Source organism: Phocoena phocoena, chromosome 13 (assembly GCF_963924675.1).
Source record: "Phocoena phocoena chromosome 13, mPhoPho1.1, whole genome shotgun sequence".
In the NCBI taxonomy this organism is placed as follows: domain Eukaryota; kingdom Metazoa; phylum Chordata; class Mammalia; order Artiodactyla; family Phocoenidae; genus Phocoena; species Phocoena phocoena.
In genome coordinates, this window is record NC_089231.1 from 71,263,524 (window position 1) to 71,289,564 (window position 26,041).

Consider the following 26,041-nt stretch of genomic DNA (forward strand, 5'->3'; position numbering starts at 1 on the left):
GATTAGCAGATGTTAAAGGATTGTGCCATTCCAGTAAAAGTGTGGCTCTTCCGAATTTTTCTGGGAAGAGATAATCACGGCTGATCTTAGAACCTGAATGATGTCTTGTAAAAGGAAAACCGGGCTTCCCTGGTGGCACAGTGGCTGAGAGTCCGCCTGCCGATGCAGGGGACACGGGTTCGTGCCCCGGTCCGGGGAGATCCCACGTGCCGCGGAGCGGCTGGGCCCGTGAGCCATGGCCGCTGAGCCTGCACGTCCGGAGCCTGTGCTCCTCAACGGGGGAGGCCGCGGCAGTGAGAGGCACGCGTACGGCAAAAAAAAAAAAAAAAAAAAAAAAAAAAAAAAAAGGAAAACCAGCCCAAATAAATTGGTTTAAAACAAACAAAAAAAGACAACTATATTTCTCATAGGACTGGTTTAAGCCTTTCTACTCTCTTTGAAAGCTGCCACAATTTTCTCAGATGTCCCCAGTTTTCAGAGCCGCAGAGGCTGCGTGGCAGGGCAGGTGGCGTCTCCAAGCCGGGGCGCCAATACCCAGGCTTGTGGGAGCCAACACAGATAAGGAGTCAGCCCAAAGGACTGCCTGCCAGTGGGGTTTGGACTAACAGCCTTTCCCTCTTCTTCAGTGTCTTTCCTCTCTAGGCGGCATTTCTGTTTAGAGACGCAAGTTGAAAGTGTGCAGAATCTGTGTCCATCATTTCTGTGGGTTCCTCACCACCCGTTGCCTGCAGTTGCCTGGCCTCTTCAATTGAAAATCCAATTAGCTGTGCTTAGTCAAGTGTTTACCTCTGCTGTCTGAAAGTTTAAATGGACCTTTAACTCTTTCCCTCACTTAGAAGTCACCACAAAGGCATGGATAATTGATGCGGAGTTGAATGGGGCCCCAGGTTTTCTTCTCTTTTGGGGCTGGTGGCTCTCAGCTGGAGGAAGTTTTACACATCAGACAGGGTGGGGCCGTCTGTGACTGTCAATCAGGGAGGCTGTTTGTCTGGGGAAGGCCCTGCGTGGGGACACAAACAAACTCTTCCAAACAAAGGTGGAAACAAAAGAGAAAACAAAGCCTGAAGGGGGGTTCCCGGGTTAAGATTTCCCTCTCTATGACCACATGCAAAAGGGCTCGATGTGCTATCATTTAACTCTGGTCTTCAAGTCAGAAGTTGCACAGTGCTAAGTATTTGCAGATTTTAGCCATCTACCATGTTTTGAAGCACAAAGCACTTCAAGCAATGATTTTATAATCATAAAATAGGTTGGTAACTTTGTTCCTTGAAAACTGACAAAAAAGTAATCCTAAAATGTTTTCTTCTGTGTCGCTTATTATTTTTTCAGTACTTCTGTGGTCCTGTATTTTGAATATAATTACCAAATTCAAAGAAGAGGTCTCTATGTCATGTCTGTGCCCACCTTTCTTTCTACGGGCCTGCTCAGAAAATCCTCTAAAGAGAACTTTGTAAGGCTGCAATTTGTCTTTCCAACGTATCCTTTTTATAATGAAACATACTTTTTTTTGCAAAGTCCATGGCAAAGTCCATGGTATTTCTTATGCCTTAGCCCCAAATGCCAAATATAATTTATACATTCTTTCAACCCGAATGTTCTTTGAAATCATGCTAAATATGTTTGAGATCAACATTAATAAATATTTAAGAAATCAAAGTGAAAAGTAAAAATTGAAAAGAAAAGGCACCAGACTGGAAAGAAAGGAGTAAATTTGTTTTTATTCAGAGACAGGATCTTACATGTAGAAAATCCTAAAGAACTCACACACATACACAAATCTACTAGAACTAATAAATTAGTTCAGCAAGATTGTAGGATACAAGATCACCATACAAAAACCAATTCTATTTCCGTGTACTAGCAATGAACAACCAAAAATGAAATTAAAGAAACAATTTCATCCATAATAGCATCAAAAACATTAAAATAATTGTGAATAAATTTAAGAAGACATATAAGACTGAAAACTACAAAGCACGGCTGAGAGAAATTAGGGACGATGTAAACAACTGTAGAGACATTTCATTCATGGATTGGAAGACTTAATGCTGTTAAAATGACAGTTGTCTCCAAATCTAGAGATTCGACAAAATCCCTACCAAAATCTGAGTAGGTTTTTTGTGGGGTTTTTTGGGCAGAAACTGAAAAACTGATGCTAAAATTCATACGGAAATGCAAGAGCCAAAAACAATTTTGAAAAAAAAAAAAGAATGAAGTGAGAAGATTTTTATTTCCCGATTTCAAAACTTACTATAAAGCTATGGTAATCAAGACAGTGTGGAACCAGCTTAAGAACAGACATATACATCAACAGAACAAAACTGAGAGTCCAGAAATAAGTCCTTAAATTCATGGTCAATTAATTTTCAACAAAGATGCCAAGACAACCCAATGGGGGAAGAAAACGTTTTTTCTTCAAACAAAAAAAAACTGGAACTCTCATAAAATGATGGTGAGAATGTAAATATAGTATAATTTAGAAAGCAATTAGTGATTCCTTAAAAAGTTAAACATGAATTCACCATACAGCCCAGCAATTCCACTCCTAGTTACATACCCAGGAGAAATGAAAACATACATCCACACGTGTACGTGAATGTGAACACAGCAGCATCGTTTGTAATAGACCAAAAGTGGGAATAATTCAAATGTCCATCAACTGGCGAAGGGATAAACAAAATGTGGTCTATCCATATAATGGGATATTATTCAGCAACAAAAGGGAACAAGAAACCAGAACACACAACGTGGATCAACCTCCAAAACCTCATGTTAAATGAAAGAAGCCATATGCAAAAGACTAACAGTCTACCGCCTGTAAGATTATGCTGTCTACAAGAGACCCACGTCAGACCTAGAGACACATACAGACTGAAAGTAAGGGGATGGAAAAAGATATTCCATGCAAATGGAAACCAAAAGAAAGCTGGAGTAGCAATTCTCATATCAGACAAAGTAGACTTTAAAATAAGGACTATTAAAAGAGACAAAGAAGGACACTACATAATGATCAAGGGATCGATCCAAGAAGAAGATATAACAATTGTAAATATTTATGCACCCAACATAGGAGCACCTCAATACATAAGGCAAATACTAACAGCCATAAAAGGGGAAATCAACAGTAACACAATCATACTAGGGGACTTTAACACCCCACTTTCACCCATGGACAGATCATCCAAAATGAAAATAAATAAGGAAACACAAGCTTTAAATGATACATTAAACAAGATGGACTTAATTGATATTTATAGGATACTCCATCCAAAAACAACAGAATACACATTTTTCTCAAGTGCTCATGGAACATTCTCCAGGATAGATCATATCTTGGGTCACAAATCAAGCCTTGGTAAATTTAATAAAATTGAAATTGTATCAAGTATCTTTTCTGACCACAACGCCATGAGACTAGATATCAATTACAGGAAAAGATCTGTAAAAAATACAAACACATGGAGGCTAAACAATACACTATTTAATAATGAAGTGATCACTGAAGAAATCAAAGAGGAAATAAAAAAATACCTAGAAACAAATAACAGTGGAGACACAACGACCCAAAACCTATGGGATGCAGCAAAAGCAGTTCTAAGGGGGAAGTTTATAGCAATACAAGCCCACCTTAAGAAGCAGGAAACATCTCGAATAAACAACCTAACCTTGCACCTCAAGCAATTAGAGAAAGAAGAACAAAAAAACCCCAAAGCTAGCAGAAGGAAAGAAATCATAAAAATCAGATCAGAAATAAATGAAAAAGAAATGAAGGAAACGACAGCAAAGATCAATAAAACTAAAACCTGGTTCTTTGAGAAGATAAACAAAACAGATAAACCACTAGCCAGACTCATCAAGAAAAAAAGGGAGAAGACTCAAATCAATAGAATTAGAAATGAAAAAGGAGAAGTAACAACTGACACTGCAGAAATAAAAAAAATCATGAGAGACTACTACAAGCAACTCTATGCCAATAAAATGCACAATCTGGAAGAAATGGACAAATTCTTAGAAATGCACAACCTGCCAAGACTGAATCAGGAAGAAATAGAAAATATGAACAGACCAATCACAAGCACTGAAATTGAAACTGTGATTAAAAATCTTCCAACAAACAAAAGCCCAGGACCAGATGGCTTCACAGGTGAATTCTATCAAACGTTTAGAGAAGAGCTAACACCTGTCCTTCTCAAACTCTTCCAAAATATAGCAGAGGGAGGAACACTCCCAAATTCCTTCTACCAGGCCACCATCACCTTGATACCAAAACCAGACAAGAATGTCACAAAGAAAGAAAACTACAGGCCAATATCACTGACGAACATAGATGCAAAAATCCTCAACAAAATACTAGCAAACAGAATCCAACAGCACATTAAAAGGATCATACACCATGATCAAGTGGAGTTTATTCCAGGAATGCAAGGATTCTTCAATATACACAAATCTATCAATGTGATACACCATATTAACAAATTGAAGGAGAAAAACCATATGATTATCTCAATAGATGCAGAGAAAGCTTTTGACAAAATTCAACACCCATTTATGATAAAAACCCTGCAGAAAGTAGGCATAGAGGGAACTTTCCTCAACATAATAAAGGCCATATATGACAAACCCACAGCAAACATCATCCTCAATGGTGAAAAACTGAATGCATTTCCACTAAGATCAGGAACAAGACAAGGTTGCCCACTCTCACCACTCTTATTCGACATAGTTTTGGAAGTTTTAGCCACAGCAAATCAGAGAAGAAAAGGAAATAAAAGGAATCCAAATCGGAAAAGAAGAAGTAAAGCTGTCACTGTTTGCAGATGACATGATACTATACATAGAGAACCCTAAATATGCTATCAGAAAACTACTAGAGCTAATCAATGAATTTGGTAAAGTAGCAGGATACAAAATTAATGCACAGAACTCTGGCATTCCTATATACTAATGATGAAAAATCTGAAAGTGAAATTAAGAAAACACTCCCATTTACCACTGCAACAAAAAGAATAAAATATCTAGGAATAAACCTACCTAAGGAGACAGAAGACCTGTATGCAGAAAATTATAAGACACTGATGAAAGAAATTAAAGATGATACAAATAGATGGAGAGATATACCATGTTCTTGGATGGGAAGAATCAACATTGTGAAAATGACTCTACTACCCAAAGCAATCTACAGATTCAATGCAATCCCTATCAAACTACCACTGGCATTTTTCACAGAACTAGAACAAAAAATTTCGCAATTTGTATGGAAACACAAAAGACCCCAAATAGCCAAAGCAATCTTGAGAATGAAAAAAGGAGCTGGAGGGATCAGGTTCCCTGACTTCAGACTATACTACAAAGCTACAGTAATCAAGACAGTATGGTACTGGCACAAAAACAGAAAGATAGATCAATGGAACAGGATAGAAAGCCCAGAGATAAACCCACGCACATATGGACACCTTATCTTTGATAAAGTTGGCAGGAATGTACAGTGGAGAAAGGACAGCCTCTTCAATAAATGGTGCTGGGAAAACTGGACAGGTACATGTAAAATATGAGATTAGATCACTCCCTAACACCATACACAAAAATAAGCTCAAAATGGATTAAAGACCTAAATGTAAGGACAGAAACTATCAAACTCTTAGAGGAAAACATAGGCAGAACACTCTATGACATAAATCATAGCAACATCCTTTCTGACCCACCTCCTAGAGTAATGGAAATAAAAACAAAAATACACAAATGGGACCTAATGAAACTTCAAAGCTTTTGCATAGCAAAGGAAACCATAAACAAGACCAAAAGACAACCCTCAGAATGGGAGAAAATATTTGCAAATGAAGCAGCTGACAAAGGATTAATCTCCAAAATTTACAAGCAGCTCATGCAGCTCAATAACAAAAAAACAAACAACCCAATCCAAAAATGGGCAGAAGACCTAAATAGACATTTCTCCAAAGATATACAGAATGCCAACAAACACATGAAAGAATGCTCAACATCATTAATCATTAGAGAAATGCAAATCAAAACTACAATGAGATATCATCTCACACCAGTCAGAATGGCCATCATCAAAAAATCTAGAAACAATAAATGCTGGAGAGAGTGTGGAGAAAAGGGAACACTCTTGCACTGATGGTGGGAATGTGAATTGGTTCAGACACTATGGAGAACAGTATGGAGGTTCCTTAAAAAACTACAAATAGAATTACCATATGACCCAGCAACCCCACTACTGGGCATATACCCTGAGAAAACCAAAATTCAAAAAGAGTCATGTACCAAAATGTTCATTGCAGCTCTATTTACAATATCCCAGAGATGGAAACAACCTAAGTGTCCATCATCGGATGAATGGATAAAGAAGATGTGGCACATATATACAATGGAATATTACTCAGCCTTGAAAAGAAATGAAATTGAGCTATTTGTAATGAGATGGATAGACCTAGAGTCTGTCATACAGCGTGAAGTAAATCAGAAAGAAAAAGACAAATACCGTATGCTAACACATATATATGGAATTTAAGGGAAAAAAAATGCCATGAAGAACCTAGGGGTAAGACAGGAATAAAGACGCAGACCTACTGGAGAACGGACTTGAGGATATGGGGAGGGGGAAGGGTGAGCTTTGACAGGGCGAGAGAGAGTCATGGACATATACACACTAACAAACGTAGTAAGGTAGATAGCTGGGGGGAAGCAGCTGCAAGGCACAGGGATATTAGCTCGGTGCTTTGTGACAGCCTGGAGGGGTGGGATAGGGAGAGTGGGAGGGAGGGAGACGCAAGAGGGAAGACATATGGGAACATATGTATATGTATAACTGATTCACTTTGTTATAAAGCAGAAACTAACACACCATTGTAAAGCAATTATACCCCAATAAAGATGTTTAAAAAAAAATAAAATAAAGATTAAAAAAAAAGAAATGTTCAGAAAAGGCAAATTACTATAGAGACAGAAAGCAGATTATTGGTTGCCTGGGGATGGGAGCAGGAAGTGACTACAAGTGGGCACAGGGTGTCTCTTTGAGACATGGAAATGTTTTAAAATTAGACTGTGGTGCTGGCTGCACAACTCAGAGTTTACTAAAACTCATCAAATTATACACTCGTAATGAGTGAATTTTATAACATGTAACATCATGCCTCGATAAAGCTGTTTTTAAGAGTAAAAGTTGCAAAATTTTGTTTTGACCAAAACCATGTTTCAAAGACACCAATTCTCACACGAATTCAAAAAGATTAATATTCAGACTCTGGATTAAGCTCTGAAGTCAGTGTGAGAAAATGAAATGTCTTCCGTGGCAATGATGATGTGACGTCATACTACTTTAACTATGATGTTCTTTATATATGAGTAACATTTGCATACTTTATGAATTAAGCATCTATTTTGGAGTCTCCTTATAATCGGAAACATCCTTCTCTCACAGGAGAGGGTATGCAGTCAAGAGAAGTGAGTAGACTATCAACAGACACATGGAATTTATCAAATGTTATGTGCCCCACTTGCATATGATGAAATTATTTCAGTATATCACAGAAGAAAATGGTAGCAAAACATCTTAACCATACAAATTGATTTTAACCAACAAATTGATTTTACTGTCTATTTGATAACCAGTATCCCTTTAAAGCCATTCTTTCAATGAGCCAAACCCAAGACATTTGTCAATATCTAAATGAGTAAGTTTTACTGACAGCAAATTAGGAATCAACTTAATTGATGTCCCTTAAGACGTATGATTTCTATGTAAGGATGAGGAAGATAAAGACAGCTGTCATTTACTTAACCTTTTTAATTCTGGAAACTGGCAATTAAAAACAAAGAAGTTAAGCATTGATCCTGCTCTATTAGTCTTCTATTGCTGTGTAACAAATATCCACAAACTCAGTGACTTAAAAACACCACTAATAAATACCTCCTAGTTCTGGAGGTCAGAACTAGGCTCTGCTGGGTTTTCTGCTTAGGGGCTCACAAAGCCAGAATCAAGGTGCTGGCAACCTGGGTTCTTATCTAGAGGCTCCAGGGAGGAATCTGCTCCCAAACTCATTCATGTTACTGGCAGAATGCAGTTCCGATGGCTGTATCACTGAGGTCCCTGTTCCCTTGCTGCCTGCCAAGGAGAAGGGGTCACCCTCAGCTCCTAGACAACACTCACAATCCTTCTCATGGGGCCTCCTCCACCTGAAAAGTCGGCAAGGGTGCGTCTCACCTTTCTCCTACTTCAATCTCTATGACTTCTGCTGCCGGCCTGAGGACATTCTCTGCTTTTAAAGGGCTGGTGTGAGCAAATTCAGCCCACCCAGAACACAACCTTAATTATATCTGCAAAATCTCTTTCAGCGGGTTACCCCTGGGAGCAACACCTGGAGGCTTTTAAAAGTCATGGGAGGGGCTTCCCTGGTGGCACAGTGGTTGAGAATCTGCCTGCCAATGCAGGGGACACGGGTTCGAGCCCTGGTCTGGGAAGATCCCACATGCCGCGGAGCAACTAGGCCCGTGAGCCACAACTACTGAGCCTGCGCGTCTGGAGCCTGTGCTCTGCAACAAGAGAGGCCGCGCACCGCGATGAAGAGTGGCCCCAGCTCGCCGCAACTAGAGAAAGCCCTCGCACAGAAACAAAGACCCAACACAGCCATAAATAAATAAGTAAATAAATAAATAAATGTCATGAGAGACGTCGTAGAAATCTGCCAACCACACCTGACTGTCTTTATAGGCAAATATATAGCTCAAGTGGATGAGTAAAAGCAGTCAACGTGGAAGGAATGGCATGATTAGCAAACTCACCGCTTCGTAACTTCCTAATAAAATAATCGATTTATGCAGAGATCATCAGTGAAAATGAAACGAATGGCAGATGACAGCTGAATGAGGAGCCGGAGAGCTGACCGCACCTGAGCCCACTTTAGAGAAGTGACGGCAGAGCGGCACCTACGTGTCACGTGCCTCTTGCTACAATGTCCGAACCTAACATGCTAATCCAGCTGCTGGAGCTGGCTTTCAGTTCACGGGAAATTTAGGAAGCAGAAGTGCAATTTAAATGACACCACGAGAAAGCAAACAGAGAAATCCAGAATGTGGAACACTACAATACAGCCGGCCCAGTTTCTTCAATACGTCAATTACCTGGGGGTGGGGGTGGGGTGGGGGACTGTTCTAGATTAATGGGATGTTATTACCAATTACAATACAAGAACAATATTTGGATCCTGATTCAAAAAACACAAGAGTAAAAGGACATTTTTAAATGAATCAGAAAAACCTGAATACGGACTCAGTATTAAAGTAATAATCATCATTTTCATTGGCTGGGGTAAAGGTATTAAGGTTGTATGAGAAAACATTCAGATTTTTTTAGAGATGCACATAGGGCTGAATTTCTATGAGGGGTTTGCTAATTGCTTTAAAATATTCAGGCAACCACAAAAACAGGGGATGGACAAAGCAGGTACACAAAATGTTGAAACATATCGAATCTGGGTGATGTATATGCATGGAGGTTCATTATTCTGGTCCATTTTTACCCAGGACTAAAAATTTTTATAATAAAAATTTAAGAGATTTCATTCATTGAGCATCTGCTGAGAATCACTGTGTTCAGGGCTTCACATCCATTTCCTGCTGGATCCTCACTACGGCCTTATGAAGTAGGTACCATTTGTATCCCCACTTTTATAGCTAAGAATATGAAACAACGACCAGCGTGGGGTGTAGCTGACAGACCTGCCAATTGCCCGCCACCCCAGCGAAGCCTCAGAGGCCAAGTAAATGAAAGATTTCTACATTTTTCATTTCACACAGCAGTTTGACAAGTTGGCTACCGCCCGCATTGGAGGGCAATCCCCCAAACCATGCGCCAACCGCAGCATGGGGGATGCCGGAAGGTTCGGAAGGAGACAAAAGGAGGAGCCAGGTAGAGGGTGAAAGAGAAACAGAGGGACCACAGAAAAGCAACAAGGTGGAAACACAGGGAGACAGTCACGGAAAGGGGCAGAGGGAAGAGATGCGGAGACACTGGGGAAGAGGGGTGTGCTTCAAGGAGGACGTCACAGACCTATAGAGTCAGACAAAGCTACTGCAACCTTGGTCCAGCTTCCACTCTGCCCCACCCGTCACACCAGCCAGAAAACAGGAACGCCTCGGAGCAAAGGAGGGACCAGACACATTCACTGTAGAGCTCTGTCCACGTGTAATTACAGATCCGTGTCAGGCACCATTATCTTGCCCGCGCTCCTCATCCCCCAGCCCCCATCCTGTGACCTTCTCCCAAGTCAGCGTGCCAGCTCCAAGCTCAGAGTGGGGAGGAAGGGAAGGAGGAGTTATTTATTTATCTAAACCATGTTTCAGTTTTTTAACGGCCTAATTGAGATAAAAGTCACAGACCCTCAGTGCCCAGCAAAGCTGTTCTCAGTGGGGGAAAATCTGTGAGGCTGAAGTTAATAGCACCAGGGCCACGTTAATGCCACTAGGGGGCTCAGACCAGAGGCTCCTGGAGGCGGCTTCAGGTGATGGTTTAATCACAACAGAAAAAACAGGTCTGGGGCTTGCACGTGTGACTGGGGCGGGGGGAGTAGGGATGGCAGACGGGAAAGGGGTTACAGGAGGGAGGGTGGGAAGCAGAAAACACAAAGGAAGACAGAATCCTCAAACGGAATCCTCAATGCATTTCAGAGACTGGAACTAGAGCTGCAGGGGAGGGCAGGCCTGTCACGCCCCCCACCCCAGGACGAGTTAATAACACGGAACCACTTGCTCAAATTACACGTTAAAAAACATCTTCTTCTCCTAGCAGCGTTACTCATGAGAGCCCAGAACTGGAAACAGTTGGCGGATGAATGGATAAATGAAATGTGGCATAGCCATACATGGGAATATTCTCAGGTACAGAGAGGCAGGCAGTACTGATACACACGCTACAACGTAGATGAACCCTGAAAACATTATGTTGAGAGAAGCCAGATGCAAAAGACCACGTGTTATATGATGCCCTTGGTTTTTTTTTAACATCTTTATTGGAGTATAATTGCTTTACAATGGTGTGTTAGTTTCTGCTGTATAACAAAGTGAATCAGCTATACATATACATATGTCCCCATATCTCTTCCGTCCTGAATCTCCCTCCCTCCCACCCTCCCTATCCCACCCCTCTAGGTGGTCACAAAGCACCAAGATGATCTCCCTGTGCTATGCGGCTGCTTCCCACTAGCTATCTAGTTTACATTTGTTAGTGTATATATGTCCATGCCACTCTCACTTTGTCCCAGCTTACCCTTCCCCCTCCCCGTGTCCTCAAGTCCATTCTCTAGTAGGTCTGTGTCTTTATTCCCGTCTTGCCCCTACGTTCTTCATGATCATTTTTTTAGATTCCATATATATGTTTTAGCATACGGTATTTGTTTTTCTCCTTCTGACTTACTTCACTCTGTATGACAGTCTCTAGGTCCATCCACCTCACTACAAATAACTCAATTCCATTCCTTTTTATGGCTGAGTAATATTCCATTGTATATATGTGCCACATCTTCTTTATCCATTCATCTGTTGATGGACACTTAGGTTGCTTCCATGTCCTGGCTATTGTAAACAGAGTTGCAATGAACATTTTGGTACATGACTCTTTGTGAATTATGGTTTTCTCAGGGTATATGCCCAGTAGTGGGATTGCTGGGTTGTATGGTAGTTCTATTTTTAGTTTTTTATAGAACCTCCATACTGTTCTCCATAGTGGCTGTACCAATTCACATTCCCACCAGCAGTGCAAGAGTGTTCCCTTTTCTCCACACCCTCACCAGCATTTATTGTTTCTAGATTTTTTGATGATGGCCATTCTGACCAGCGTCAGATGATACCTCACTGTAGTTTTGATTTGCAGTTCTCTAATGATTAATGATGTTGAGCATTCGTTCATGTGTTTGTTGGCAATCTGTATATCTTCTTTGGAGAAATGTCTATTTAGCTCTTCTGCTCATTTTTGGATTGGGTTGTTTGTTTTTTTGATATTGAGCTGCATGAGTTGCTTGTAAATTTTGGAGATTAATCCTTTGTCAGCTGCTTCATTTGCAAATATTTTCTCCCATTCTGAGGGTTGTCTTTTGGTCTTGTTTATGGTTTCCTTTGCTATGCAAAAGCTTTGAAGTTTCATTAGGGCCCATTTGTTTCCTTTTGTTTTTATTTCTGTTTCTCTAGGGGGTGGGTCAAAAAGGATCTTGCTATGATTTATGTCATAGAGTGTTCTGCCTATGTTTTCCTCTAAGAGTTTGATACTGTCTGGCCTTACATTTAGGTCTTTAAGCCATTTTGAGTTTATTTTTATGTATGGTGTTAGGGAGTGTTCTAATTTCATTCTTCTACATGTAGCTGTCCAGTTTTCCCAGCACCACTTATTGAAGAGGCTATCTCTTCTCCACTGTATATTCTTGCCTCCTTTATCAAAGATAAGGTGACCACATGTGCATGGGTTTATCTCTGAGCTTTCTATCCTGCTCCATTGATCTATATTTCTGGTTTTGTGCCAGTACTATACTGTCTTGATTACTGTAGCTTTGTAGTATACTCTGAAATCAGGGAGTCCGATTCCTGCAGCTCCGTTTTTCTTTCTCAAGATTGCTTTGGCTATTTGGGGTCTTTTGTGTTTCCATACAAATTGTGAAATTTTTTGTTCTAGTTCTGTGAAAAATGCCAGTGGTAGCTTGATAGGGATTGCACTGAATCTGTAGATTGCTTTGGGTAGTAGAGTCATTTTCACAATGTCGATTCTTCCCATCCAAGAACATGGTATATCTCTCCACCTATCTGTATCATCTTTAATTTCTTTCATCAGTGTCTTATAATTTTCTGCATACAGGTCTTCTGTCTCCTTAGGTAGGTTTATTCCTAGATATTTTATTCTTTTTGTTGCAATGGTAAATGGGAGTGTTTTCTTAATTTCACTTTCAGATTTTTCATCATTAGTGTATAGGAATGCCAGAGATTTCTGTGCATTAATTTTGTATCCTGCTACTTTACCAAATTCATTGATTAGCTCTAGTAGTTTTCTGGTAGCATCTTCAGGATTCTCTATGTATAGTATCATGTCATCTGCAAACAGTGACAGCTTTACTTCTTCTTTTCCGATTTGGATTCCTTTTATTTCTTTTTCTTCTCTGATTGCTGTGGCTAAAACTTCCAAAACTATGTCGAATAAGAGTGGTGAGAGTGGGCAACAACCTTTTCTTGCTCCTGATCTTAGTGGGTTTCAGTTTTTCACCACTGAGGACGATGTTGGCTGTGGGTTTGTCATATATGGCCTTTATTATGTTGAGGAAAGTTCCCTCTATGCCTACTTTCTGGAGGGTTTTTATCATAAACGGGTGTTGAATTTTGTCGAAAGCTTTCTCTGCATCTATTGAGATGATCATATGGTTTTTCTCCTTCAATTTGTTAATATGGTGTATCACGTTGATTGATTTGTGTATATTGAAGAATCCTTGCATTCCTGGGATAAACCCCACTTGATCATGGTATATGATCCTTTTAATGTGCTGTTGGATTCTGTGTGCTAGTATTTTGTCGAGGATTTTTGTATCTATGTTCATCAGTGATATTGGCCTGTAGTTTTCTTTCTTTGTGACATCTTTGTCTGGTTTTGGTATCAGGGTGATGGTGGTCTCGTAGAATGAGTTTGGGAGTGTTCCTCCCTCTGCTATATTTTGGAAGCGTTTGAGAAGGACAGGTGTTAGCTCTTCTTATGATGCCGTTTATGTGGCGTGTCCAACACAGGCAAATCCACAGAGGCAGAAATTAGATTAGTGGTCCTTAGGGGTTGGGGGGAAGGGGAGAATGGAGAGGGACTGCTGATGGGTGTGGAGTTTCTTTCTGGGGTGTTGAAAATGTTCTGTGATGAGACTTGTTGACGGTCATGCAACTCTGAATGCACGAGAACCCACTGAACTGTATACTCGAAATGGGTGAATTTTATGTGATCTCAAATATATCTCAACAAAGCTGTAAAACATTTTTAAAAATTTAAGTAACCAATAAAGAATTCCTTTTTTGCCTTCCCTCCCAAAGTTACGGAGTTTCTCAATCTTGTTATCAGGCTAGTTTTATTTTCTGTTTTTCAGTACAAAATCAGAAGCCAAGGAGAGCATTTATATAGATGGCAGGTAATCAAACACCATGAAAGCAACGAGAAGCAGCAATAAAGGATGAGATGAAAGCCAAATCTGTTCCCCCACCAAATCCTGATGCTCAGGATGAAACGTTTCCGTGTGGCTAAGGGCTCTCCCCACGTTGTCCTCAGAACGGACGGGCTACTCTTCATCTGCTTCTCCAGAGCACGCCAGCCGCCCTTTGACCACTGCATTTTGTGGGTTATCACAGAAGCCACATCTACAGAAGACTGCCTTCATAGACGGCTACTTTGTGACAAAAAGTGGTTCACAAACTTCCAAAGACTTTCCACACTGGTTTCTGCTTTCCTTGAACAAAGGAGATCACTGTAACTCTTTCTAAAAAAACAAAAAACCTCTCCAGTTTTTACCGGGTGACTTTCTACAGTATTTTACAGTCATGGTTTCCTTTCCAAGAGCCTTTAAAGAATTATCAGAGGAGGAGAACGTCAGATCAGAACAAGTCACTTCATCAACCTGGGTCTACACCTCCTTACCTGTACACGGAAGGGCGACCCAGAATTATCTCTAAGAATATTCAGTCTCAAAGGGATCAGTCAGCCTGTGTCTATGGAAATTTTTTTTTTCTTTTTTGCTGTGCTGTGTAGCATGCGGGAATCTTAGTTCCCCGACCAGGGAGCGAACCCATGCCCCTTGCAGTGGAGGCGCAGAGTCTTAACAACTGGACCGCCAGGAAAGTCCCAGCCTGTGTCTACGAATCATGGAAACAAAACTACATGCAGAAGCAGAGTTCCAGGAAACTTTAGGAAGACTTTAATTTCTTGAAATTTTAACAGAGTAATCCTCTAGTATTAAGTCAATTAAAAAACTCAGACACAGTTCCTCCGCAAACCTTCTCTGAGCAGTTGTGGGAGGCAAACAAGATGCAAAGAGACTTCCTGGTCTCTTGTATTCAGCTCTCCGTATTTCACGGAAAAACTCCAGCATGATCTGCTTAGTACATCACTGTGGGCAAGTTAACAACAGAGCCAGATGACAGGCCAAATGATGAATCCTAGCCTCAAGAACAAACGACTGTTTAGGAAATTTCTGGACAGGGGGAACTGATTTTGGGGAATGGGGATAAAAAAACAGGTGGCCAACAGCTCTCATCTAACCCGGCCGACAGTCACCTTTAAAAAAACTGCCAGTCTTTCAGAAGGCAGGTGAGAATACAGTGTCTCATTTCCTTGTGGGTCTTGAAATTCCCACCAAAGCAATTCCTGTCCAGTCCTAATTTCTCTAGGGCACTAACTGCGGTCACCGCAGAGCACTCCTACACAACCACACATCTGCATAGGCTGAGACCAGCGCTGGCCAGAGGTGGGCATGGGTCCATGAGCTCTGTGTACACAACAGGGGGAGTCCTGGTGACCGGGCTAAGTAGAGCTTCCAAATGGAGCCGCAGGAATAAGGGAAACTGATGTGGAACTGACAAGAGTGAGCAGCAAACAAAACCCATAAACCCATGAGAACTGATCAAGTAAGCCAGCCCCACACTTTGGAAGCAGACACAAGAGCTGGGTGAGGTTTATGAAGACACATGCCAACCCCCTGTGATCACGGAACGTACAAGATCAGTGAGAGAAGTTGAGGACCTCAGACACGGGTCCAAAGAGAGCTTCTTCCTGGTTTCCAAGTACCCAATCCTTTGATTTGGGGAACCTCCCAAACTGTCTTAAAACTTACAGCCAAACTAGTCTGTTTTCCGATAGCTTACTTACAAGAGATATTATTAGGGACATAAGTAATCATTTAGTATCTTATTAATTACATGCAATTTCCTTCATCCCCAGCTTGAGCTATAAAGCATGTAACAGCATTAGGGGCTGCATTTCTACATTACTGTGGCGCCACCCGATACCACGACTGGAATTACAGTTTGCCAAACAAACAAGCAGGCTTACCAATTTTCTGATTAAAAATCTTGTCGAAAGTGATTTCATGTCTCTCCTCGAGATACTTCTGCATCACACTCCGGATACTAAAAGAGAAGAGTGACATGTTTTTAACAATGACAGCCTCCATCCCTAGAATGGAAGATACATGGATGTCTTCATTCAAGGATATTGGCTTGATGAACTTGATTTTGGTATTCTTTTCACAATGTATGTGTATATCACATCATCACATTGTATACTTTAAATATAAATAATTTCATTTGTCAGTTATACCTCAATAAAAAATATGCCCAAAAGAAGGATACTGGCTTGACGAGAGATGCCTCTTACTGACACCCACGATTGCATAAACAGCTGACTAAATTTAAAGCTGGGAACACCACAGCTCCAGCTAGTACCCTCTTCCCATGACTCAGGGCCAACCTTACATGTAGAGACTTGACTATGAAAAATAACTTAAGGACTTTGGGGAAGCTTTCCCTCAACACCACCACTTTACAAAAATATTAAAAGCGTACACACACACGACAAATTCTGCTAAATCGATGAATGAGTTTCTTTCTAAAGCAAAAGCAAATGTTCCCTGGATATATTAATATTCAAAAAAATCACACTTCTATACATCAATGATAAGGCACGATAAAACATAATTAGAAGGAAGATTTCACTTACACCAGAATAAGAAACATCAAATGCCTTGAAATAAATCTTTCAAAATATGTGCAGGAATGTTACAGGGAAACATTACAAACTGTACTGAGAGACAGTAAAGAAGGTCTTAATACATGGAAAGATAGGCCACAGTTAGGAATGGAAAGATTTAATACTGCAGAAACTCAAAGTCTACCCAGAATCATCTATAAACTCAATACAATTCCCATCAAGATTCCAATAGGATTTTTCATAGAACACGGAAACAGATAAGCTCTTTATGAAGTGTATGCAAAACAACACAGGCTCAAGAATAGCTGAGACATTTCTGAAGAAAAAGAATGATGATAAAAGGGCTTATTAAGAAGCTAAAGTAATTAAGACAGGATAAACAAATTGACCAAGGAAATGGAACAAAAGCATACAAACTGACCCACACATACATGGAACCTTGATACATAATAGAAGTGGCAAAGCAGAAAAATGGGGAAAGGAGGGATTATTCAATAAGTGAACCCCCAAAGCGATTATCCAAATGGGAAAAGTAGAACTTAAATCTCTATCATCCAATGATGGGCAACAATCTGGCAATATCCCTTCCTTTTTTTCCTTTTTGAAACTGAGGTATAATTTACATGTAATTAAATGCACATTTAAGTGTACTGTTAAATGAGTTTTTCACATATAATACTCTTCTAATCAAGATATCAAATATTTCTATCACCCCAAAAGATGCTCCTTTGCAATCATTCTCCCCAAATTCTAGATCTGAGCAACTACTGATCTCCTTTCTGTTAATAAAGATGACTTGCTGTAGTTCTAGAATTTTATATAAATAATACAATATGTTGTCTTTTGTGTTTGGTTTCTTTCCCTCGGCAGAAACAAGCTTCATCCGTATTGTTGTGTGCGTAAGTATTCAGTTCCTTCTTATTGCCAAGCAGTATGTCATTGTATGAGTATTCTACCATTTGTTTATCTGTTCATCTGTTGATAGACATTTGCGTTGTTTCCAGTTTGGGGCTATTACAAATAAAGCTGCTTTAAACATCTGTGTATACGTCTTTTTATGGGCATGTGTTTTCATGTTTCATGGGTAAGTATCTAGAAGCGAAACTGTTGGTCATATGGTGAGTTATATTGAACATTATGAAAAACTGCTGAACCATATTCAAAACTGGGTGTAGGATTTTACATTCCCACCAACAATATATGATAGCTCCAGTTGCCAATACTTCGGTTGTCAATATTTTTACTTCTAGCCACTCTGTTGGGTGTGTAGTAGTATTTCATTTTGATTTGTACTTTAATTTGCATTTCCCTAATGAATAATATTTTCTCCCACTCTGCACCTTGCCTCTTCATTTCCTTCATGAAGTCCTTCTAAAAGAACAAGTGTTTAGTTAATGAGTTCCAATGTGCTGATTATTTCTTTGGTAGACGGTCTGTGCTGAGAAATCTCTCACATCCCAAGGTCATGAAGATTTTAACCTATATTTTCCCTTAGAAATTTTAAAGTTTAGATTTTGTTTAGGTCTAAGATCCATTTGTTATTTTTGAGTACGATGCAAGGTAAGAACCAAGGTTCTTTTTCTCCTTATAATACCTAATCGTTCTGGTATCATTTGTTGAAAAAACTATCCCTTCTCCATTGAATTTTCTTGGCATCTTTGTTGATTCAACACTAAATACGTGTAGGTCTATCTTTGGCCTATCCTGTGGCATTGATCTATATGTCTACCCTTACAAAAATACTGTATTATCTTGATTGCTTTAGGCATAGTAAGTCTTGAAATCAGGAGGTTTGGTAACCTAAGCATTCCAACTTTGTTTTATTGCTTTTGGGTTTGTTTTTTGTTTATTTTTTGGCTATCCTAGGTTCACTATATATAAGTTTTGGAAATTTCTTCCCAGAAAAAGCCTGCTGAGGCTCTGATGGGGATTTTGTTGGATCTACAGATCAACTTGGGGGAAATTAACCTCAATAATACTAAGTGTACTATGCATAAATATGACATATTTCTCCATTTATCTAAGCTTCTATAATTTCCCTTATTACTATTTCATAGCTTTCAGTGCAGAAGTCTTGTTCTTTTCTTATAATAGCTTTCTCTGGTTTTGGTATCAAGATAATATGATTCATAAAATGAGAGGAGAATTATTCCTTTATTTAATTTTTCTGAAAGAGTTGGTGTAAGACAGTATTAATTCTTCAAATGTTTGATAGAACTCATCAGTGAAGCCATCTGAGCCTGGAATCTTCTTTGTGGGAAGGTTTTAAATTACAAATTCCATTTCTTTCATAGATATAGATAGGGCTATTCATATTTTCTATTCCTTCTTGTACTGGTAACTTGTATCTTTTAAGGAATTTGTCCAATTCATCCAGTCTGTCAAATTACTGAAATCTGATCATATTTCTTTATTGCCCTTTTAATGTCTGTAAGATTTAGTGACAGCTCTTCATTCATTCTTTATACTGTTAAACTGTGTTTTCCTTTTGTTTTCCCTTGATCAATCTAAGCAGACGTTTATCAACTGTACTGATCTTTAGTTTTTGTTTCATTCATTTTCTTCTATTATTTATATTTCATTGATTTCCACTCTGTTATTTAAATGCTTACAACTTACATGTGGGATTAATTTGCTACTTTTCTAATTTCTTAAAAAGTCAGATCACTGAATTTAAACATTTCTAATATAATCATTTAAAGTTATAAAATTTCCTCTGGGCATTGACTTAACTGTACCTCACAGATATTAATAGTCTGTTTTCATGTTCATTCAATTCAAATTATTGTCTAATTTCTCTTGATATTTTTTTCCTTGAACTGTAAGTTATTTATAACTGAGTTGATTCATTTCCAGATATATGGAGATATCCAGATACCCTTCTGTTATTGAATTTTGGTTTAATTCTGCTCTTCAAAAAGCACTGGAGAGAATTAAAAGACAAGCCACAGACCGAGAGGAATTGCTGGCAAATCATATATCTGATTGAGGAATTGTGTCCAGCATATATAAAGGATTTTCAAAGCTGATGAATAACAAAACAAAAAACCCTCTTAAAAAAATGGGCAAATGATGCATACAGATCCTTCACCAAAGAAGATATGTGGATGGCAAAGAATCATATGAAGAGATTCTCGACAACATTAGTCATTAGGAAAAGGCAAATTAAAATCACAATGAGATATTACTACATTCCTATTAGAGTAGCTAAAATTTGAAAAGACTGACCGTATCACACATTGGCAAAGACGTGGAATAACCAGAATCTTCATACACTGCAAGTGGGAATGTAAAACGAAACAAACACTTTGGAAAACAATTGGGCAGTTTCGTAATAAGTTAAACACAAACCACTATAAAATCCCATCAATTCCACTTCTAGGTATTTACCCCAGGGAAGTGAAAGCATACACCCATACAAAGACTTGTACATGAATGTTCTCAGCAGCTTCACTCGTGATGATCAAAAACTGGAAACAACCCAAGTGCCCCCAATAGGTGAACAAGTGGATAAAAATGAGTGGATATCCATATAATATAATAATATTCAACAATGAAAAGGAATACATTACTGATATAACACGGGTGGATCTCAAAAAAATTATTCTGGGTAAAAGGGGCCAGATTTAAAAAAAAAAAAAAAAAAAAGTACATATTGTTTGATAACAAAGAGGCAAGAGCAAACTTTTGGAAATGATATATACAGTAAAATTAAAAATATATGTATTGATATTTGGTCTCTGTCCTGCTTCTTGGCACAGAGCTCCTAAAACCGGTGGAATTCCCTGAGTGACAGGAATGTCTTATTCATAAGGAGCCCTTTTCACCCATACCTGAGTTTATGCTAATGAGGTGACTTGGAAAAACCCTAGATAACTTCCCGATAGGAGTGATTGCCAGAGGAACCAATCATGTGATTAGATGATTGGAACTTTCAGCCCTACCACTTGATTTCCAGGAGGCTAGAGACTCAGTTCAATTACTAACAGCCAATGATTTAATCAATGGGGCCTGTGCAATGAAACTTGAATAAGAACTCTAGAACGATGAGGTCTGGAGAGCTTCCAGGTTGATGAACCCGTCAGTGTGCTGGGAGGGTGGCACTCCTGAAGAGGGTGTGGAAGCTCTGTACTCCACTTCTTCCCATGAGACCTTGCCCTACGTAACAACCACTTTGCAGTTCCTGAGATGTACCCTTTACAGTAAAAATAATCATAGGCGTAGGACTTTCTTGAGTTCTGTGAGTTGTTCTAGTGAAATCTCAAACCTAAGAAGGTCATGGGAAGCCCAAAATGTGTAGTCAGTTAGGCAGAAATGCAGGTAGACCTTAGACACAGATTGCAGCTGGCATCTGGGGGCAGTCTTGAAATATGTGTAGTTTATTTTACATGAATTACATCAATAAAGCTGGAGATATTATTATCATCATCATACCACAAGGATGCAATCAGCAAAATCCTGGGTGTGGGAAACTCTACACAACAGATGACCCAGTTTCTTCAACAAAAAATTTCAAGAGGGAAAATGATAGGGAACCTATAGTTCAAAAAAGACTTGAAAGAAATAACAATCAGGTGTAACATACGAACCTTATTTAAAACTCAATTCAAGTAAAAAACAATTCTTGTAAAAAAAACTGAAGAAATGTGAATACAGATTGAATATTTTATGATATTAAGCAAGTATCACTTTTTTAGCAGTAGCAATGTGTTATGCTTATGTTGGGTATTTTAGGAGCTCTTATCTTTTAGAAATACAGAAATATTTACAGATGAAATGATATATACCATGTCTAGGTATGCTTCAAAATAACCTAAAGGACACAATGTATGGATGAAACAAGATTGGTTACGTGTTGATTATTGATAAAGCTGAGTGGTGGCAACAAATTTATTGTATGAGTCTCTCCTGTACCTGTTTGAAATTTTCATTACAGAAAGTTTAAAAAAATCAAAATATGGCCTCCAGATTCCTGGACCATTACTTTACACACCTCATCAAAATAAGCATATATACTTACTATGTATAATACTATACCGATTGGGGGCATAATGGTTTTTTTTTTATTTAATACCAACTGGTTGGTAATATACCAACCCTACCTGTCATGACCTACTGGGGTTCTGCTACATAAATGCAAGGTAAGTATAATAAACATTGTATCATAATTTAAAAATTTTTTCTACTACTAAAGTAGTTTAAAGAGCAGATATCTGCTCTCTACTGGCCAAAGGATGACTGTGGATACCTCCCATTATTAAAAGTCTCTATATTCTATGTGAAGTTTAATTCTGTTCTATTCTGATGTCCAAAGTAAAATGCGTCTAAACAGGTATTTCAAATAATATGTGACACATCACCTAAAAAACTAATCACATGTAAGGTAGTTGTGAAGATTAAGCAAGATGACTTTGTTAGAAGCACTGCCTAAATAAGAGCTGCTATCGTTACGACCGTCAAGAAACCCAAAAGGCAGGCTTTTAAGATAGGATAACTAAGCAATCGTACCAAGATTCAACTCCCCCAAAAGGAGTTTTCATACTGTCAGCTCTTCCCAAGGTTCCTCGGTTCACCAGATCTTTGGCAGAAGAGTCTTGTATGCAATTTGCATAGCATTAAACAACAGCGCGTGAGATGATCTATATTCAGGAGACCACAGCCCAATTAAGCTAAATGTGAATTCCTTTGTGTTTTATCCTCCAAGATTTTGACAATCCACATCCTGTTTTTAATGCCTTTTCTTTTGCAACACATTACCTAATATTAAAGTGACACTAAACATAATTGAACTTCACTGGCAAAAAAAAAAAAAAAAAAAAAAAAAAAAAGAACCACACCATCAATACAAAAGTTACCCCTGAACAGATACAATATGAAGGATGAACAAAGTTATGGGTTCATCAAGTTTACCTAATCAGAGTTACTAAAACTTTGTGATCTTTGTGATCAAATTGGTTACAATAATCATTTTTGAATCCATTTATCTTTCTCTCAAAATACGTTTGCAACAGCAACAATAGAGAAGCAGCTTCATTTGATGGCTACCTTGCTGTCTGTGTGGAATAAGCATCAGAGGATGGGAAAACTGGAGCCAAGGAGCGTCCGTAGGAGGGCCGGGAGCATCCTCCTTGTTCCTGAGAGCCATTTTTCATGGAATTCTCTCATTTAAAAGATCCCAAGGCATAGCAGCACTATTTACAATAGCCAAGGCATGGAAACAACCTAAGTTTCCATCAAAAGATGAATGGGTAAAGAAGGTGTGGTATATATATATATACAATGGAATATCACTCAGCCATAAAAAAGAATGAAATAATGCCATCTGCAGAAACATGGATGGACCTAGAGATTATCATACTAAGAGAAGTCAGTCAGACAGAGAAAGGCAAATACCGTATGATACCACTTATATGTGGAATCTAAAATATGACACAAATGAACTTATCTACAAAACAGAAACAGACTCACAGACATAGAGAACAGACGTGTGGTTGCCAAGGGGGAAGGGGAGAGGGGGAGGGATGGATTGGGAGTTTGGGATTAGCAGAGGCAAGCTATTATATAGAGAATGGATAAACAACAAGGTCCTACTGTATAGCACAGGGAACTAGACTCAATATCCTGCGATAAACCATAATGGAAAAGAATATGAAAAAGAATGCATATATATGTATAACTGAATCACTTTTCTGTACAGCAGGAATTAACACAACACTGTAAATCAACTATACTTCAATAAAATAAATTTTTTTAAAAAGATCCCAAGGGCCTCACATTTTGCCCAATGTCCAAACTCCCTGGCACGTTATGGGGAGCATTTCCAAAGAGGCCCCAGGCTACCTCATCAACCGTATCTTCCCTCTGTCCTCACACGGTAGCCACGCAGGATTTCTTCACTGCTCTGTAATTCTGTAAATGCCATTCCCACTTAATGCCTCTCCTCACGTGAAAACCTGCTCAGCCTCCAGGATCCAGGTCAGGGTCACTGGCCTTCGCCAACCCCTACAGAGGCAAAGCCCTCTTACTTCGGTTTCCACTGCATGTCAGATGGCACCATTGTATCATTTCCCACAGTGTATTGTAAACATACACACCTTCGTATCCATCGCCTGTTCACTTAATCACTCGTTCATTCAGGATAGGAAGTGTCTCCTTTCCACGAGCCAGGCACACCGCATGACACTCAGAATACACGGTGGGTCCACCCGGTCTCTGCCCTGAAGGGGGCCATGTCTAGAGGGGTGACAGCGGAGTAAGCAGGGAGTCCCAACGCAGTGTCACAGGTACGTGTCAACAGGGGCAATCACAGGGGCCTACAGAGTCTAGTGCAACACAGCTGAACTCCAGATCCCAAGGGGCCCCTGGCAAAGATGAGGTGACAGAGAAAGCAACGGGACCACTCGTGCAGCATCTGATAAGCCATGCCAGCCCGCACCAAATAATTGAAGGAAACGGACAAAGGACAGCAGCAGGTTAAAAAAAAAAACACACAGAGAAAACTGTCAGACAACATACAGCCTCCACTTTTGGACTCACTTATTTTTCTAACTACGCGAGAATACCTAAATTACCACCCTTGAGATTAATGTCCACATTTTCATGGCTTTTTTTTTTTTCAAAGCAAACACTTCAGGACTTCCCTGGCGGTCCAGTGGTAAAGACTCTGCGCTTCTACTGCAGGGGGCTCGGGTTCGATCCCTGGTCCAGGAACTAAGATCCCACGTGCCTTGCAGTGTGGCCAAAAAATAAATAAATATATAAAGCAAACACTTCCTTTCCAAGGACTGACAGATGACGTTCTGTTTCTACAACTGGCAAAAATGCTGACTTGGATACAATCGCTGAGCTTCCTCGTCTCCCTCCCACAGTTCTTCCCTAAGACAATGTGAACCAGGCCAGAACCTCAGAGAGCGAGCACTCTCTAGGCAAACGGATTTTACAAAGTAAAACCTGCTCCGTATAAGGTCATCCAATGGAATTTTTCAACTACTCATCTTTTAATTTGGTACGTGATACCACTTATCACACCAGAACTCTTCATCTGTGTCATGTGTTCATTCATTTTCTCCTTTATGGTTTCCAGGTTTGGGGTTCACCTGGGACAGCCCTTTATATCCCAGAGTAATAAAAATGTATTCTCTCATGTTTTTCTATTTTTAATATTTTGATGATCATCTCATCAGAGCTCAGGAATTTATTTTTTTTTTACTCAGGAATTTATGTTTTTACCATGTGGAGGGGTTATGACTTTACCTGATGGCCAGCTATCATGCACAATCCCTTCCTTCCCCAACAGACTCAAAATGCTCACTTTTGCTCATAAGCCAAATTCAAGTTTTACTATATAGATGAATATAAATATGCATACACAGGAGATTTTTGCATGCTCTGCCACTTATGTGTCTTATGTGCCTGAAACAAGACTTATGTGTCTGTGCCTGTAACAAGACCACACTGCTTTAATTCCTATAGCAATGTTTTATATTCAGTGTTTAACTTTTTCAAAATTTTATTGGTTATTTTTGCCCTTTTTTCTCTTCTAGATGAATGAGGATCAGCTTATCACATTCTTTAAAATTCTCACGTGGATTCTGATTGGGATAGGTTAATTTGAAGAGAACTGACATCTTTTCAATACTGAGTCTTCCTGTCTAGAAATATCTTGTAACTCTCCCATTTATCCAGATTTGTTTTGACTTCTCTTAAAGTTTTGTTTTCCTTCATACCAGTCTTATTGGTAATTTGTTGGTGAGGTCTGGTTTAGAGCAACACATTAGAAAACACTTCTTTTAAAGAAACTATTTTGAGGGCTTCCCTGGTGGCGCAGTGGTTGGGAGTCCGCCTGCCAATGCAAGGGACACAGGTTCGTGCCCCGGTCCGGGAAGATCCCACATGCCGCAAATGCAAATAAATGCATTTGCAACCAGAGTTCTGACTCATCCAAGTCGTGTGGACAGATTTACAACCTTTTGACTGGAAGACTTCTCATCGAAGGATGAGAAAAAAAAGATGGAAAAAGATTATCCGTATCTTTGCAATCAGTGTCACAGAGGCTCTCTTTCAGTCATCTAATGCAGTTTCCAAAAAGCACATCAGCCTTCCTTCAGTCTGTTATTTGAGATGCTGGACGTTCTGTATCTCCATACGATGTGTCACAGGAATTTATATCCTAAGTCACCAGTGCTGGTTACACGTGACATTGGGACAACGAGGTTATCGTCAGCCCTACCCGAAGACAGCCTTGATCCTCACACAAAGCAATCTTCTCTATTGGTTTTAAAAATTCTTGTAAAATTTTTCAAACATGCAAAAAGT

General features: G+C 39.4%; 1 protein-coding gene across 1 annotated transcript in view; it reads right to left on the reverse strand.

The window, feature by feature from the left end:
- Positions 1–26,041, reverse strand: part of GRK3 (G protein-coupled receptor kinase 3) — a 121,314-nt gene that overhangs the window by 83,223 nt on the left and 12,050 nt on the right. Inside the window, exon 2 of the mRNA XM_065889313.1 lies at positions 16,070–16,146. Coding sequence (XP_065745385.1) covers positions 16,070–16,146 — 77 coding nt within the window. The remainder of the gene's footprint in view (positions 1–16,069; positions 16,147–26,041) is intronic.